Here is a 17,787-nt window from a genome sequence, read left to right as displayed (position 1 = left end):
TTATGCCTTTTCCTTTTTGGCTACCTCCCTTGTAAGGGGGAAAAAGCCTTGGTATATGTATGTATGTACCATTGGAAGGGGCAAAAGTAGCCACATGGGATAAAATTGGCCATTTTCTTTGTTACATTGCCTTACTTCCAAATTGCTACCATCCTCTCCCCTTGTACATCTCATCACCTTACTTTTATCCACATTTAGCATAAACTTTCTCCTACTGTATACTTTCCCAAACTCCCTTAATCCTCTCTTCGACCATGCCACAAGCAATGTTGTCAGCAAATAATAACTGGATCTACTTCCACATTTCTCCATTTTCTTTAACCATCTCCAATACCCTACCTATTACTCTTGCATTTACCTCCCACACCACCTCATCCATGTACATCTTGAACAGCCATGGCGACATGACACATCCTTTACCTCAATCCACTCACTCTCTCCATTTCTAATTGTAACACAGGCTCTATTACTCTCATAAAAACTTTTGACTACCCTTAGCAGATTTTCACCAATCCCAAATATCTGCAAAACTTCCCACAGTGCCTATATTTATATATATATATGTATATATATATTTACACATATATGTATGTGTACATATATTTTTTTCTTCATGATATGAATATGACCTGATACCTGTGATAGTTTGGTTTTTACCTGTTTATATTATTCAGGTACTTACAGGTTTTTCTCTTTACTAGTACATAATAGATAGTACTAACCTCATTAGTTATCTCTAGTTCATATAAATCTTTGTAGTCATTATTGTCAGTTATTTGGATTCAATCACATGAATTTACTCAGTCCAATGCCATTTTCACATTTGTATCCAATTTCTTAAATGTTTTAATATAAATGCATGACAAGACACTGCCTTGCTGCATTGGTTCTGACCCAGGGCAGTGGGTGGGTTACCAGGATGAGTCGTTATCCACAAGGAGCTAAGATGAGAAGGAGGAAAGGGTGGCCACCATCACAATCAACACATTCTTTTGTCTGGCTGTCTATGAAGGGTGTGTAGTCTGAGTCTGTGGGGAAATCTTTCTTATGTTGAATGATGTGTTGGTTGTCAGGGTGAGGGATGAGATGGCTTGTCTGTGCAAAACTGTTTATGTATGTGTTTGTTGTCTGTTTAAGGATAAGTTGACTTGTAGTTATTGCTGCATGAGAGTATGTTGTGTTACTGTCAGATAGTGTGACGGTGTTTGTTTCATGATAGAGTGTGGTGTCAAATGGTTGGATGACCATATCACAGATAACTGCCCAGGGTGCAACACTTCACCCCATATTATCATACTATACAACACATTATGGAAGACTGCGTTATACACAATCACGCATGCCAACAACACAACTCTATAAAGGATTTGCAGGAAAACCCCATTCTAGCCGTGGTGTTCCTCAGGGAGACGGAACTACTCGGCCAAACACTCTAGGGGAAGACAACAACAACACATTCTTTTTCTTATAATCATTCCATAAAATATTCTTAATGCATATTGGGTTTTTTAAGGAAACCACTTTCAAATAATCTCTTAATTTTATTGTCTGGACAATGTAATTAAAACAAAAGAACTAATCATCCAAGTGTCTACAGTTCATGCTACATTAGCAATGTAAAAAAGGGCACAAAACTGTGCTGATGTACTTGTGTCTGCAGCACTGCCTGAGCCATACAAGCTTGGAATGGTAATGCTATTCCCTTTTATACAAAATAATTGGAAACGGAAAACAAAACATAAGTTGATTCACATCTATGATTTGATATACATTATGGCTGGGTGACAGTATGAAGAGTAAAAACCATGAACCATGCTGTACAAGTGGCTGGATTAGAGATGGGAATATCTGGCTTAAGATTACCATGTATACTGAATGACATGAGTAAGATGAGTGATTTGTTATGACCAGATAAGGGATGCTCCTGTGTCCATGTCATGGTGGTGGAGGTGGTGTTCAAATGTCTGAAGCTATGTAATGAGTAGTTGTACATTCATCTATACACTTTTACAATTATTTTACATCATGAAACCTTACTTTTAGATGTCACTGTTGTCTACTATTGGAAACTGTCCCATCCCCCACCATCGCCGCCACTGTTACCGCTGTCCCCTCCACCGCCACCTCTACTTCCTCGACCTCTACCTCGTGGGTTTCCATGGTAACCCCTTCCTCCTCGATTACTTCTTCCTCGTCCTGAACTCCTCCAACCACTTCCACCACCTCTATTACTATATTCTTCCCCATCCCAGCTGCCTTCTCGATAATACCCTCCCCGGTTTTTCCCACCACTAGACCATTTATCTTCTACATCCCCTCCATGCCACTTTTCACCTCCATTACCCCTACCCCGCCATCTATTACCCTCCCTCTCCCATCTATCTCCACCTTTGCCTCCTTTCTCCTCATCATCATAATAATCATTGTAGCCTCCACGTCCCCTACCTCGGCCCCTCCCTCTACCTCTACCTCTTCCTCGTCCATGTTCACCTCCACCACCACCACCACCACCATGATCATATTCCTTGTATCCCCATTCTTCTTCATACTCTTCCTCATATTGATCATAATTTCTTTGTCCTTTATTATGAGACCCAAAGTTCTTTCCCCTTGGCTGACTCCCTCTGTTGTTGAAATCGCCTCTGTCCATGTTATTGTGATGATTTCCACGGTAGTTTCCTTGTGGAGGGCCATTGTTGAAGTTCCTGGGACTATTGAACATTCCACCTCCATGGTGTGACATAGGTGGTCCACGGTTTCCTCGTCCCCGGCCTACTGGAGGGCTTTCATAGTTGTAATGGTTGTTAGGACCATAATTATCGTAGAAGTTGGAGCCACCTGATTCCATATGGGAAGATTGGTGACCGTAGTTTTGTTGTCTGCCATAACCTCCCTTTTTCTCCTCCACTTGGTCTTCAGTCCTGATATGGAAAAAACAAAACAAAAAACAATCATTATTACTTATAAAATACTAAAATATAACTACTACTACTACTACTACTGCAAACAAAATCACCACTACCATTTCTATCATAACCTTCTTGCTTTTTTTTTTTTTTACTTATTCTTTCTACATGCCTAATCCATCTTTCTTTGATCAACCCTATCTGCCAGCTATTTCCATCCCCACTCTCTGCCTCACCTCCTCATTTCTCAGAATACATCCTCATAACCTCCACCATACTTCTTAACCACTTCATCTCAAATATATTTAGGATACTTTCTGCCTCACTTGACCACTTCAGTATGAGTCAAATTCTTGCATGCAGCATTGGCTGCCATATGTAATTTGCATCACACTACTTGCATTATAAAATATAGTCACTGCTATATTACTTGCTCTCTTTTACTCTGAGTAATAATAAACACAGAAAACATGATCAAAGCAGTTCAAAGAATCCGAGAGCTAACTCGTGTACTAAAAAAAAATTATGCAGACGCCGGCATCCTTGTGTTCCCACTCACATCTCATGATGCTTATGTAGACATCATTGTACTGAAGTGGTTAAACTCAGTCTGCCCAATACAGTGTCAGAAGCAGAATTACTTCTTGGCATAAATTTTTTGTTATGTTCATCCCAAAATACCCATTTTTCATGACACTTTCCATTCCCAAGACATTTATTTGATTCCCTCCCTCTACAGTTCACCTCCACACCCACTCCTCCATTCCCTGCTATATTTGACCTCACTGCCACCCTCTCCCTTTGTTCATCTCATCACAAACTTTTTCCTATATTTCTATTTATATACCAAAGGCCTCTTCCCCATTATAAGGGGGGCAGCCAGACAAGGCATACATCCACTCCCATGCACCACCCCATCGCCTACATTTACTTTCATATTTTGTCTATCAAGCCATTTTGAACTATATATGGAGATATCTTTGCCTGATTATAAATGGCTGTTAAGTAGTTCCTACTAAATACAGCCAACCTATACAATCAACTGGAAGAGTATGTATGGATAATTTCTCTCTATTGGGGATCCCAAGTCAAAAAATCCCTAATATCTGAAATGAAACAGCCCCATAATCCTACACACCAGATGTAGATTCTGGTAGAAATATGAAATGCATCTTCATTTTGAATATTGAAGATTTCTGAATTTTATAGTCTCAATAGAGAGAAGTGTATGTACACACATACATACATACATGAACTGTATGTAAAACTTGTAAAGAATTGTTGCAGTAGGTTTAACCCATAAATATACTCCATTACTATACTCACCCAGCTCCTGGATTAATAAGTTGGTGTTTCTCCTTGATAAGACGGCGAGCGAATTCATAGTCACCCGTCACTTCAGCAACTGCCTCTTCCTCCTCCATGTTTGCAAATGCATTACGAATCTTGTCTCCTTGAACTTTGGCTGTAAAAACAAATTTAATCAAGGTTATACTGTTCTTCTATGAAGACATTTAAAGCAATCCAAAGAAAAATACTATCACTAAAACAGCAATGCAATATCATTAACAAACACTTCTCTAAAATAAGTTTCAAACCCACAACTCCTGCAAATAAGAAAATAACTGAAAAGATAGGAAAAATAAAACTAAACAGTAATACCAAACCCCCCTTCTCTGACAGAGATTTGCAAGGGGCAACTGGAACACTGGATGCAACAAAAGATTCAGGACCTGATGGGATCTCAAACTGGATACGTGTCGGTAAGTCCCAACACCAGATCCATAACATAATACCATAGCACTTATCTATGCAGATGACCTGACAATAACCCAACCAAAGCAACAATGAAATACATACATACATATACTAAGGGCTTTTTCCCCCTTGCAAGGGAGGTAGCCAAAGTCAATAGGCATAATTCCACTCGCACCCATTTCATCCCCATATACTCCCCTCTCATTCAACACCCCTCCCTCACTCTTTTCTTGGTTCCTCCTGGATAATGGGTCATCCCTGCATCTCGCCCATTGCCCTGGGTCAGTAGCAATGCAGCAAGACACAGCATATCCACAGCAAAGCCGCTTCATTTAATCAGCAACCCCCCTTTCCATCTCCTTGTGCAGAAAAATAAAAGACGACCAGAAACTCCTTTGGGCTGCATCAAAATATCATTCACCTGTGACCACTTCCCAACCCCCCACCCATCCCCCACCCACTCCCTTCTATGTATCACATGATATAGCTGCTACAAAACCCAAGCTTACTAAGTCAAACTAGAACAATGGCTTAGAAAAAATAGAATGGAGGCCTCCCCTCAAAAATCAACAACCATGAATAAAAGATGGCACAAGAATGTTCCCAAGGATAGAAGTGATGGTAAACTACAATCCATGAGTTAAAGAACCATCCAACAATAAAATTGAACGGCCAAAACCTTCAACTAGAAAAGAACCAAAAAATTCTGGGCTTCACTATTGATACTTATATATGACCTTCTGCCCATACTTCAAAGATCTGACAGTGAAAAATAACAAGAACATAAGATACACTAAAGTCAGTTGGAAGCCTGGGCTCTGGACAGCAGAAGGAAATTCTAATCACTATTTACAAAACAACTCTGAGAATCATACTTGACTATGCATCCACAGTATGGTTTCTAACAATTAAGAAAATATAGATACCTCAGAAACTATACCAAATAAAGTATTGAAAGTAATTACAGTATGCACCAAAACCACCATGTGGTGATCTGAGCTGTATATAACTAATAGTACTTGTTAACCTAATTGAAAATGGGTATATTTTATATCAGCAAATCACAATTCTGCTGAGGGTTCGCAAACATATGAGATATGCTCCGCCCAGCCGGTCCAACAGTTGCTTACGCGCTGCCGTGCTGAACGGTCGTCAAGTTGTTTACCCTGTCGCACGTAGATTTCAACCGTATCCCTGCTTACTAGTACTTGACCTGGCATTCGAGTGTTTACGACGCTCAATTTGCAATATAATAATAGCGTTTACGACGCTCATTTTATCATCTAATAAGCGTTTATGACGCTCTCATTTTGAGTTTTAACGAAACTCACTAGATTATCAGGTAAATACGACAACGTGCATACGACTCTGTCGGTCACAACCGCCATGTCGTCTTCCGACGAAACGCATACCCATACAAGCAGGAAGTCGGGCGCCTCCTCTCATGGAGGAGAAGCAAGCCAACATTCTCGCAAATACAAGCATAAATCAAGCAGGTCAAGCAACAGCATTTCCCATTGGGATAGAAATACTTGCGTTGACGCTACACATCGAAGTCTAGAAGACATGGCAACCCCCCCTCCCCCGCCCCCCGACGGCTCCACGTCACGTACTGCTTTCCAAGTACATGACGACTCCTCAGCCCCTTGGCACACAGTACTGCAAGCCATCGCTGAACTGAGGAGTGATATGGATCAACTAAAAGCGGAGAGGCGGCAAGATGTTTCGCAGAGGCCGGAAACCCACAACGATGCCAGACCGGGCACTAGTTCAACCAGGAAGGAAGCAGAGCCTGTTATGCCCTCTCCAGGTAACTTTTCGGGTTTTATCTCCGACGGAAGCAGCAGTGAAGAAGGTGAGTTGCATGAAGATTTCCCCATTGGCAGTATTTTGATGCAGTCCTCTAAGGCTTTCGGCCCAGTTGAAGAAGTCTCCGGAGATGTTGCCAAACATGTGGCAGACATGGTCAATCAAATATTTGACCACGGCATGAGGGAGGAAACCTATAAAGAAATTGCGGAGGACGAGAGTACCAAGAGGCCCGGTAATTGCCCTGCTTTATCCCCAGTTGAGTGCAATATGCAAATTTTGGAGGCACTAAAACAGGACGCTAAAAAAGCAGACTTACGCATGAAGGAAGTCAATAAAGATATAACTAAGGCAGCTTCCATCATCATCAAGTCACTTTCGGTGCTTGACAAAGTGGCCCAGGATGAAGGTAACGCTGTGGTGGCCCATGAGGTGGGCATGATCAATAGTGCTCTGGCACTGTTAGGTCATGCCAACTACCGTAACAACTTGGTTCGCCGTTATAAACATCAAACGGGAAATAAATCAAAAGTACTCACACCTATGCTCTGACAAAGTGCCCATGTCACGCTTTCTGTTTGGGGATGACCTCTCGCAATCCACAAGACAAATCGAAGAGGCGGAAAAACTCAAAAGCAAAATCACAACCAAATCCCCCTTTCCATCCTGGAAGCTAGGAGCATGGAAGTTTGGAAGTGGGAAGACAAGAACCCAGTTTAAAGGACACACAAGATTTCAACCCTATGGACAGCAGAGGCTAGGGCATAGGGGAGACCAGAGGCCTTACTACGCTCAGCAGGCCTTGGATTAAAAAAAAATCCAAAGGCAGGGGACGTAGCACTCCCCGACAATAAACCAGGCAAGTACCAACTTTGTGGCAGGTTCCCTTCACAGATTTGTGCATGAGTGGCAAAAAATCACTAGTGATACATATATCCTAGACATAGTCAAACATTGTCACCTAAATATTAATGTCAATGATATCGGTTACCTGTGTTTTGAGAATGTGGAATATAACTTTAGCCTGGCGGAACAAATGATACTATCACAAGAAATTTCTAAATTATTGGAGCTTAAAGTTTTAAAAGAAACAAAGAGAAGGGCAGATCAGATCATTTCCCCTGTATTTCTGAAGAAGAAAAAAGATGGAGATTATAGGATGGTACTCAATTTAGAAAAATTAAACAGCCACATTCCCTATATCCATTTCAAAATGGAGAACTTTGAACAAGCTATCAGACTGATAAATGAAGGGGACTATATGGCATCTGTGGATCTTAAACATGCCTACTACTCTATTAGAATAGCAAAAGAACAGCAAAAATTCCTCTGTTTTCAATGGTATGGCAAAGTTTATCAGTTCACCTGTCTCCCAAATGGAATCTCAGAAGGACCCAGACTTTTTACCAAACTCATGAAACCTATCTTTGCTACTTTAAGAGAAAAAGGCTTTACCATCACCAGCTTTATTGATGACACTCTCATGTGCAGTGCTTCTCTTTCTGGATGCTATGATTGCATTAATTCTACCACTGAATTACTCACGAAAATGGGATTCTGTATTAACGTGGCGAAATCTGTGCTAGAACCCACTAAAAGTATCGAATACCTTGGCAATGTCATTGACTCGGACAAAATGATTGTTACCTTACCAATACATAGGAAAGAAAGAATTCTACTTGGATGTAAACAACTAATAGCTAAGACTAGTGACAAAATCAGAGAAGTAGCCAGGGTGATCGGGCTTCTAGTTGCTGCCTTCCCAGCTGTGGAACTTGGAAAGTTACACTATCGTCACATTGAATTGGCAAAGATTACAGCATTGCGAAGGAGTTATGGGAACTTTGAGGATAAAATGTTGATCACAGACGAAATGAAAACTGACCTGACTTGGTGGATCAAACATGTTGAGACCCAACATAGGCGAATAGTTCACCCAACTCCTGAAATTGTCTTATACTCAGATGCTTCAGACTTAGGTTGGGGTGGCTGCATAAATCATCAGTCAGTCAATGGAAGATGGATGACAGAGGAAAAGAAGCTTCATATTAATGCCCGGGAACTCATAGCTGTGCTCCTTACATTAAAATCTTTTGCAAATGAGGTCAGAGGAAAGCAAATCAAAGTTTTCTGTGACAACACTACAGGAGTTAACTACATCAATGAAATGGGAGGCACTAAGTCGGTAGCATGTAACAATGTCTCCTCTGATATTTGGAACTGGTGTCTAAACAATGATGCCTAGATCACATGTTCCTACATTCCCGGGAGTGATAATACTTTGGCTGATACAGCATCCAGGAACTTCAATGACATACATGAATGGAAGTTGGATGAGAAAATTTTTAAGAAACTAAGCATCATTTTTGGCACACCCAACATTGATCTATTTGCATCTAGGCTGAACAAATAAGTGCCTCAGTTTTGCTTCTGGAGGCCAGACCCAGAATCAAATTATTGTGATGCATTCAACCTTAATTGGGCAACATTAGGTCTCATCTAGATTTTCCCTCCTTTCTCCTTGATCACTAGATGCCTGCAGAAGTTAAGAGCAGAAGGGGCCAGAGGTTGGATGATAGTTCCATTTTGGACATCACAGCCCTGGATGGGAGCACTACTCAGGCTGCTCGTAGAAGATCCAAGAATCATAATGAGGAGAAAGAAAGTGCTGGTGTGGCCCCTGTCGACGGTAGAACATCCCATCATGTCCCATACCAGATTGATGGCCTGTCTACTTTCTGGGAAAGCCTGCGAGAACGAGGCATATCTGAAAAAGGTACGGACCTTATCTTGGCATCATGGAAACCTGGAACTAGCAAACAATACAGATCACATATCAACAGGTGGGCACAATTTTGTCATAGACGGGACATCAATCCCACTACTCCTATTGTAACTGACATCATAAACTTCTTAACAGAAACTTTCCAGAGGGGTGTGGGTTACAACAGTATTAACACAGCAAGGGGGGCCCTATCCTCACTGGGGATAGTTGTGGACGGATGCAGGGCAGGCAACCATCCCCTAGTCATCAGGTTAATGAGGGGAGTTTTCAACCTGAAGCCTTCAATGCCTAGATATAAGGACACCTGGGATGTCAAACCTGTATTAACAAAACTGAAACAGTTGGAACCCTTACAGTCTCTCCCACTGAAAGAACTTACACTCAAACTAGTAATGCTGATGGCACTTACACAAGCTGCCAGAGTTCAGACCCTACACTTACTAGTACTCAAGAATATAAGCATAAAGGAAGAAGCTATTTCAGTCTGGTTAGGGGACAATATTAAACAATGTTGCCCTGGATTTAACATTCAGTCTGTGAAGTTCTTTTCCTACACTAAGGACGAAAGTTTATGTGTGTGCAGGACTTTGCGCACATATCTGGAAAAAACGGAACACCTCCGAGACGAGACAGGGAAGAAGGATGGAAGACTCTCATAAGCTTCATCAAACCGCACAAACCGGTATCAAGACACACAATTGCAAGATGGATCAAGCATGTACTTACTATCTCTGGAATTGACTCTACCAAATACACAGCAAGCAGTGTCCGCTCAGCTGCTGCCTCTCAAGCTAGATCCATGTCTGTACCTATACGCCACATCATATCCAAAGCTGGATGGTCAAGAGAATCGACCTTTGCCAAACACTACAACAAGGAAATTGTACAGGAGGGAGACCCATTCCAAGATGCAGTACTGGATTAGCTTGGGCACACTAAATTTGAAATGTAAGAATTATGGAACGGCCCCAACTTCACCTGCCTAAGAACTTCTGAGGCACGACACCCACATGTCTTCAAAACCTCATATGTTTGCGAACCCTCAGCAGAATTGTGATTTGCTGATATAAAATTACTGAAGTACATGAGACTTACCGTAGGTTAGTTGAGATGTGCTTCTGGTTTTATGAAGCAAATCAATTCTGCTGAAGGGTAAGCATTCATATGCCCTCCTCTCCTCCCCTTACACGTAACCAACTGGGAATCTCTTCATTACAAAATAATCAAGTTCCAGGTTATCTCGTGGGTGTTCGTATTATTCAAAGACTGTCGGACCGGCTGGGCGGAGCATATCTCATATGAATGCTTACCCTTCAGCAGAATTGATTTGCTTCATAAAACCAGAAGCACATCTCAACTAACCTACGGTAAGTCTCATGTACCTCAGTAATTTTCTTATATTATTTTCTGTTTTGTGATGTGTGTGTATGTATTTTTGTATGGATGTGTTGTGTGGTATAGGTAGTACATGGTGCATGGTATTGGTAAATAGAAACATGAAACTTTAAAATAAACAAAACTGTAGAACTTACGCAGGGGAATGAAGAATCCACAGTACACAATAGCATTTGCCTTGATATCTGCTAAAGCTACAGACCCTGGAGGAAGTTCATCCCCTTCTTCTGTATACACTGGGTCACCTTCTATGTTGGCTGGCAAACAGAACAAACTTGCACTTTCTGTTATCACCCAACTTGTCTGTCAAGGAGAAAAAGTAAACAGTCAAATACCTTTTATCTGATACATATACACAGTGATGACGACAAAAATATTAAAGAATGGCTGACCCACCCTGGACAAGACTTCATGAAATGAGGGATATACAGACACAAACTGTTTGAATGTCACCAGCTAGTGGGAGGAGGAAAGCAGTCATCACTTGTTGGTTCTACTTATAAGAGAAGAAAATGAAAAGAAAAGAAAGAGAGAAAAAAGATAAGAAAGCAAGATGAGAGGAAGGGAGGAGGGTGGAGGGGAGTGGAATATGTAGGGGATGTAATGGGTGGGAGTGGTTTCTATGCCTTTTTCTTTTTGACTACCCCCCATGTAAGGGGGAAAAACCTTTTGGTATATGTATGTATGCATATATGAATGTATGTATATATATATATATATAAATATATGTATATATATATGTATATATATATATATATATATATATATATATATATATTTATATTCAGGAGGTGCTAAGATAAGAGGGAGGGTGGAGGGGTGTGGAGTGTATTCAGGGATGGAATAGGTGGGAATGATTTTATGCCTTTTTCTTTTTTGCTACCCCCCTTGTAAGGGGGAAAAAGCCTTGGTATATGTATGTATGCATAAAGATATTGGTTCCAGTTTAGAAACCACATGTCAGCTCTTTAGGGCTGCATTTTCAGATGTAGGTGAGGGTGCTGATAGGATATGAAGATGACTGACATGGAGACGATTCTCTCAGATGTCCAACTCACATGACCACCACAAGCAAGTCCCTATCACTGGTCCAGGTACTATCTGTACACTTTATACATATAGCCTCAAATCACCATGTTTACACTTTATGATATAGATAATGTATGGTGATTAATTGTTTTGAATTTTTAGTGATGGGTGCTATGAATATGAGCTGCTTGATTTGTGAATTGTTAAGAGTCTATCTATACACCATGAACTTTTTCCCCCTTATAAGGGAGGTAGCCATTGTTAAGTGTAACTCATAATTCCAAAATCCAAGTATCCAGTCCCAAGCTACCTAAAGAAAAGACCATAAATTATATACAAACCATAGGCGTTTTGAATACTTACAGCGCTGTTTTCTACTTCCATATCTTCATCACCACCTCCAGCTGCATTCCATGCTGCTTGGAATGTCTTGGGTATAGGTTTGGCATATGGAGTCTTCTTACCACCTCTGAAAAGGCAAAATTAATATGTAGATCTTGGATTTACCAAAAATGTAATAAATCTACTACATACTTGTAAGCATGCACACAACACTCTCTTTATGATGCACTTCATCTCCAAAATTGAACAAATGATTTCCTTGCCTTTGTGTTAATCTTTAAGAGTGAACATATGAGTGTCCCATAAAATTCCTTTATCTAGTTCTCTGCTTTCGTAAGTATTTACTAAAGTGTACACAGGAAATAAGATATGCTCAGAGGATCCCATCTTTTTTTTCTCATTCAATCAAACTTTATGGTTTTAAATTGAAATATATCCTGCTTTAGGTCAATCCATGAGTTGACACATCTGTACAGAAAACTGTTTTTTTTATATCTTTTAATCTTTTATTTTTTTCCCAAAACCTTGTGATGCCCTTTCATCCCAAATCAAGAGAACTTCTCTATTAGTTTTATCCACTCCCTTTAATGATCTGAACACTGGAAAAGAAGATAGAATAGGAGGCAGGTTGATATTAGTTATAAAAAAATATATACATAAAAGGAGATGAAGTAATACTGAGCAAAGGCAAAGGTGTAACAATAAATGTAAGAATTAAAAATTGATATGAGGTTGGGGTAGATGAAAGATATGTGACACTGTCAAGATGTGGGTGTAGAATGACAACAAATACAAAGTACTATTGTCAGATATCTCTCCTCTTGAAGAAAATAATTGAATAAAGTGATCATACAATCCTGGAAGGCGAATTCAACTGTAAGGAAGTCAAGTTGGACGAATGGGAAGCATGCGATCATAACAAATTCCTCTAACCTGTCAAATGCAATGCCTTCAAAGTCAAGACCTGGAATGGTCTCTGGTGCCCCTGTTTCCACCTCCTCCACTTTGTCATCAGGACCCATGCCAGGAATCACCCCTTGTGTGGCTAAGGAGCTGTTCATAGGAAGATCATCTGTGGGAAAGACAAATATATGCAGTTTCAAGATTTGTTGTTGCTTCATGGTTGTCAGCAATATATGAGGAAATATGAATGTAGTAATATCTACTGTTTGCCAAACTGATATAGTTCACTGTTCACCCAAAAAGATATTCAATACTATCTATGTAGAGGACGGGGAGAAATCCTGAAGGGATTTCTCCCCGTCCTCTCATTTTATGCAATGGGGGGACAGAGAGGGGGGGTGGCCGATTTAATGAAGCGGCCTTGCTGTGGATGTGCTGTGTCTTGCGACACTGCTTCTGACCCAGGGCAGTGGACAAGGTGCAGGGATGACCCATCATTCAGGAGGTGCTAAGATAAGAGGGAGGGTGGAGGGGTGTGGAGTGTATTCAGGGATGGAATGGGTGGGAATGATTTTATGCCTTTTTCTTTTTGGCTACCCCCCTTGTAAGGGGGAAAAAGCCTTGGTATATGTATGTATGTACCTATGTAGAGCCAAATTCCAAAAAATATCCAACAGTTTTGCGGCATTCCTATGCACAAATAAATGATACTCTACAGTGGCCGTGAAAAGTTTGGGCGCAAAATTATAGGCGCCCCAACTTTCCCCTAAACTCAAAACATGCGAAAAATACAACTTTCCACCCAAACTTTTCGCTATTTTTCAATGCTAGCGTTTGTACCCGTATTTAGCCGAGACAATACACACTATTTGGGAACTCTGTTTAGGTGCACTCGATGTCACATGGAGTCACTTTCTAAACATCTCTCACGGAGAGTAGTCTTTTTTTTGCGGTGGTCTCTGTTTTTGTGCCTTGATATCTCCGTAATGGGAAGTGGTAAAGAGCTGGAAAGAGACACAGTTGTTACAATCATAACCCTCTATAAGGAGGGTTATAAGTGTAAAGATATTGCTACTCGTGTGGGAATTGGAGTGCGTCAAGTGCAAAAGTGGACCAAGAAATTTCGAGACGAAGGAAGTGACATCATTCCTACTCAAAAGCATCGCTCTGGTCGGCCAAGGAAGATATCAAATTGTACTTCTATGGTTCTAACTGCCTCCTAATAACCATAGGAGGCAGTTAGAACCGTAGAAGTACGATTTGATATCTTCCTTGGCCGACCAGAGAGATGCTTTTGAGTAGGAATGATGTCACTTCCTTCGTCTCGAAATTTCTTGGTCCACTTTTGCACTTGACGCACTCCAATTCCCACACGAGTAGCAATATCTTTACACTTATAACCCTCCTTATAGAGGGTTATGCTTGTAACAACTGTGTCTCTTTCCAGCTCTTTACCACTTCCCATTACGGAGATATCAAGGCACAAAAACAGAGACCACCGCAAAAAAAAGACTACTCTCCGTGAGAGATGTTTAGAAAGTGACTCCATGTGACATCGAGTGCATCTAAACAGAGTTCCCAAATAGTGTGTATTGTCTCGGCTAAATACGGGTACAAACACTAGCATTGAAAAATAGCGAAAAGTTTGGGTGGAAAGTTGTATTTTTCGCATGTTTTGAGTTTAGGGGAAAGTTGGGGCGCCTATAATTTTGCGCCCAAACTTTTCGCGGCCACTGTAGGATCTTTTCACAATATTTTACTATACAGGCAGCCCTTAATATTCATGAAACTTGTGCTTCTACATCTCTTGCAAATGTTGAAAATTCATGATTATATGGCAAGGATATCAAATATGTCTATGGTTTGGCTACATTAGGCTATTTTATGTCTTTCTCCTTATTTCTTAACTTTTCAGTTGTTACATACTATGCACGTTAGAGCATCAATATATATATATATAGAGAAAGTGAGAAAATTAAATATCAACTAAGGGAGAGAGAGATAGAGACCATTAAATATTAGTTTATATTTTCTATTGCTTGCTTTTATCTTCTTGAAATATTTTCAGATTTGATCAAACTTTTGCAATATCTGTATCTCTAATGATAGCACCTCCTGATTTCTTATAATTTCCCTACTCTAATAATTAATTTTGCTAAAATCTTGGATAATTAACTTTGTGAACATTAAATTCATAAATGTCAAGGACCAACAGTAATACTAATTACTAGATAAATTAACAACCTAGTCAGCACTCTCCAATCAGATACTATCTATCAACTAAAAGGAATAACACATGGTTGATGTTGTTGTTGTCATTCCCTAGACTGTCTGTCCGAGCAGTCCCGTCTCCCCAAGGAATGCCACAGCCAAAACTGGGTTTTCCCACAAATCCTTTATAGAGTGTATGTTGTGTTGTTTGCGTGCATGATTGTGTATAATGTAGTCTTCCATTATGTGTTGTATGGTATGGGGTGAAGTGTTACATCCTGAGCAGCTGTTCACAATGCGGTCATCCAGCCTCTACTGGTAGCTTAGAAGTGCTGGGTGGTGGCCGCAACGCTTTCTGGCCAGGTGGACTCTGTCCTTTTGTGGGAGAGAGGATTCAGAAGGGTGGATATCAAGGGGTCTGGCATGCAGCAGTGTGTTGTCTTTCAGTGTGTTAATGGAGCGGTGAGTGATATGATTATGAATATGTTTCCGGAGGCTGGTATTTGGTGGTTGTGGAGGAAGAGAAGAAAGTATCTGTGTGTGATACAGGTCTTTGGGTGTTGTTTTAATGTTTCTTGGTGTGTGTGGGTGTTCTACTATGTAGTGTAGCAGGTGTGATGTGTTTGTGGTGGCTGCGGCAAGTGTTTGTGTGCCTCTCATGTCGAGGTGGTCCTTGACTTTGAGGACTTTTGTTTCATGGTGTAAATGGTCTGTAGGTGTTGTATTTGTGCAGCCTGTAATTGTTTTTAGGGCTTTGTTTTGTATGATTTGAAGGGTGTTGTGGTGTGTCTCACTGAGATTAGGAGTTGATCTTTATCATGTTGTTGTGCAATGGCTATTCTTATTAACAAATTGAAATAAGTTTCATCCATAAATAAAAAGAGTGGAAGCTTTCATAATTCAGATCATAATGAGAATAAATTTCACATTAATAACATAATGGTTCTGAAAAAAAAAAAAAAAAAAAAAAAAAAAAAAAAATTCACTTACCAATATCCATACTATCATCAGCCACCACACCAGCAGGAAGGGTGTTCAAGTTGTACTTGTCTCTCATCTTGTCTCCTGCCCTATTCCTTGTCCAAAACTTGGATGTATGGTCATTTGATCCAGAGCACAGGATGTGTCCAAGAGGATGCCATGCCAGGTCCCATATTATACCATCATGAGCGGATTCTATTACTCCCACTTCCTTATCATTTCTGTTCCCAAAGAGAAGTATTTCTGGGATTAAGAAGAATTGTACAGTTGAATGAGGAAATATAAAATTGGACCTTGTATTAAAGTACTTGTAGCTACGAAACTCTTATTCCTTTCTTCATCTTCAACAATTAATGATAAAAAAGGAAAAAAATTATGACATAGAAATATCTTAATTCTGTATGTTTAATGCATAAACTGTGAGAGTTTTCAATTGACAGCCAAAGAATCATCATTGTACTCCAAAAAGTAGCATCAATCCTCTACGAGTAGAGATCTTATTCTAACATAGACAAATGATGTGTGGCTCTTGTCCACAGGGGTGCCCCAAAACAGTCCCTAAAGCATTGGCTGCATGCTACTATGCAATTACTACAGCACAATAACATGCAGTCAATACCCCATTACTGGGGACTCAATAATCCAGTATGGAGACAAAGCTATTAAGCCAGAATTATGGATATGTTTGCATTCATCTATTGACATGTATGGATTAGGCGGATGTCTATTAAGGGTAGCCATACATACATATATCAACAGCTTTTTCCCCCTTACAAGGGAGGTGGTCAAAGACATAAATCCACTCCCACCCATTTCATCCTCACATACTTCACTCCCATTCACCACCCCTCCCTCCCTCTTTTCTTGGTTCCTCCTGGATGATGGGTCATCCCTGCATCTTGCCCATTGCCCTAGGTCAGAAGCAATGTAGTAAGACAGAGCACATTCACAGCATGGCCACTCCATTTAATTAGCGACCCCCCCCATCTCCATCTCCTCATGCAGAAAAAGAGAACATACATACATACATATACCAAGGCTTTTTCCCCCTTACAAGGGGGGTAGCCAAAAAGAGAAGACAGGGAGAAATCCCTTCGGGCTCCATCAAAATATCATTTACACATACTCCCTCAACCCCATATCCCCCACCCCACTCCCTTCCATGCATCACAGCATCATCCATACACAACCATTCTCCCCTCACCCCTATTTTCTGTCTTTCCCTTCCTCCCTCAACAGACATTCCACTCTTTCCCAATGCAGCTTTTACCCCATCCATCCATCTCATCCTTGGTCACCCCCTCATGTTTACTCCCTCCACCTCTGCCTTCCACACCTCTTTTACTAATCTTTCTTTACTCATTCTTTTCACAAGTTCAAACCATCCCAATACTCTTTCATCAACCCTATCTCCCAACTCCCTTTCCACCTTCATTCTCCCTTTCCACCCTTGCTCTCCTCCTCTCCTTATTGTTTCTCACTCAAAAGGGTGGTCAAAAGCTTATAATTAGCAGTAAATGTGGGTGAAATAAGGTGATGAGATGTAGAAGGAATACAGGTGGCAGTGGGTTGGAGGTGAGCTTAACAGACACAAGGCTGGAAAAAGTAGATCTATAACTATTTGGGGTCACATGTAGCTGGAAATGGAGGAGTGGAGGTAGAGGTGAA

General features: G+C 40.6%; 1 protein-coding gene and 2 pseudogenes across 5 annotated transcripts in view; 2 read left to right on the top strand and 1 right to left on the bottom strand.

Moving 5' to 3' along the window:
* Positions 1–1,521: 1,521 nt before the first annotated feature.
* Wdr33 (WD repeat domain 33) overlaps positions 1,522–17,787 on the bottom strand; it is a 57,858-nt gene continuing 41,592 nt past the window's right edge. For all 5 annotated transcript variants that reach the window (XM_076192959.1, XM_076192960.1, XM_076192962.1 and 2 more), the window contains 6 exons: positions 16,129–16,340; positions 12,958–13,096; positions 12,046–12,151; positions 10,791–10,956; positions 4,233–4,371; positions 1,522–2,921 (listed from right to left, as the gene is read on the bottom strand). In XM_076192959.1, the coding sequence (XP_076049074.1) occupies positions 2,060–2,921; positions 4,233–4,371; positions 10,791–10,956; positions 12,046–12,151; positions 12,958–13,096; positions 16,129–16,340 (1,624 nt within the window). In that variant the 3' untranslated portion in view covers positions 1,522–2,059. The remainder of the gene's footprint in view (positions 2,922–4,232; positions 4,372–10,790; positions 10,957–12,045; positions 12,152–12,957; positions 13,097–16,128; positions 16,341–17,787) is intronic.
* Positions 5,133–7,331, top strand: LOC143029852 (uncharacterized; annotated as a pseudogene).
* Positions 8,977–10,776, top strand: LOC143029854 (uncharacterized; annotated as a pseudogene).

Source organism: Oratosquilla oratoria, chromosome 11, assembly GCF_046742065.1.
Source record: "Oratosquilla oratoria isolate Oo_2021 chromosome 11, ASM4674206v1, whole genome shotgun sequence".
Taxonomy (NCBI): domain Eukaryota; kingdom Metazoa; phylum Arthropoda; class Malacostraca; order Stomatopoda; family Squillidae; genus Oratosquilla; species Oratosquilla oratoria.
This window is presented reverse-complemented; position numbering and strand designations above follow the sequence as displayed.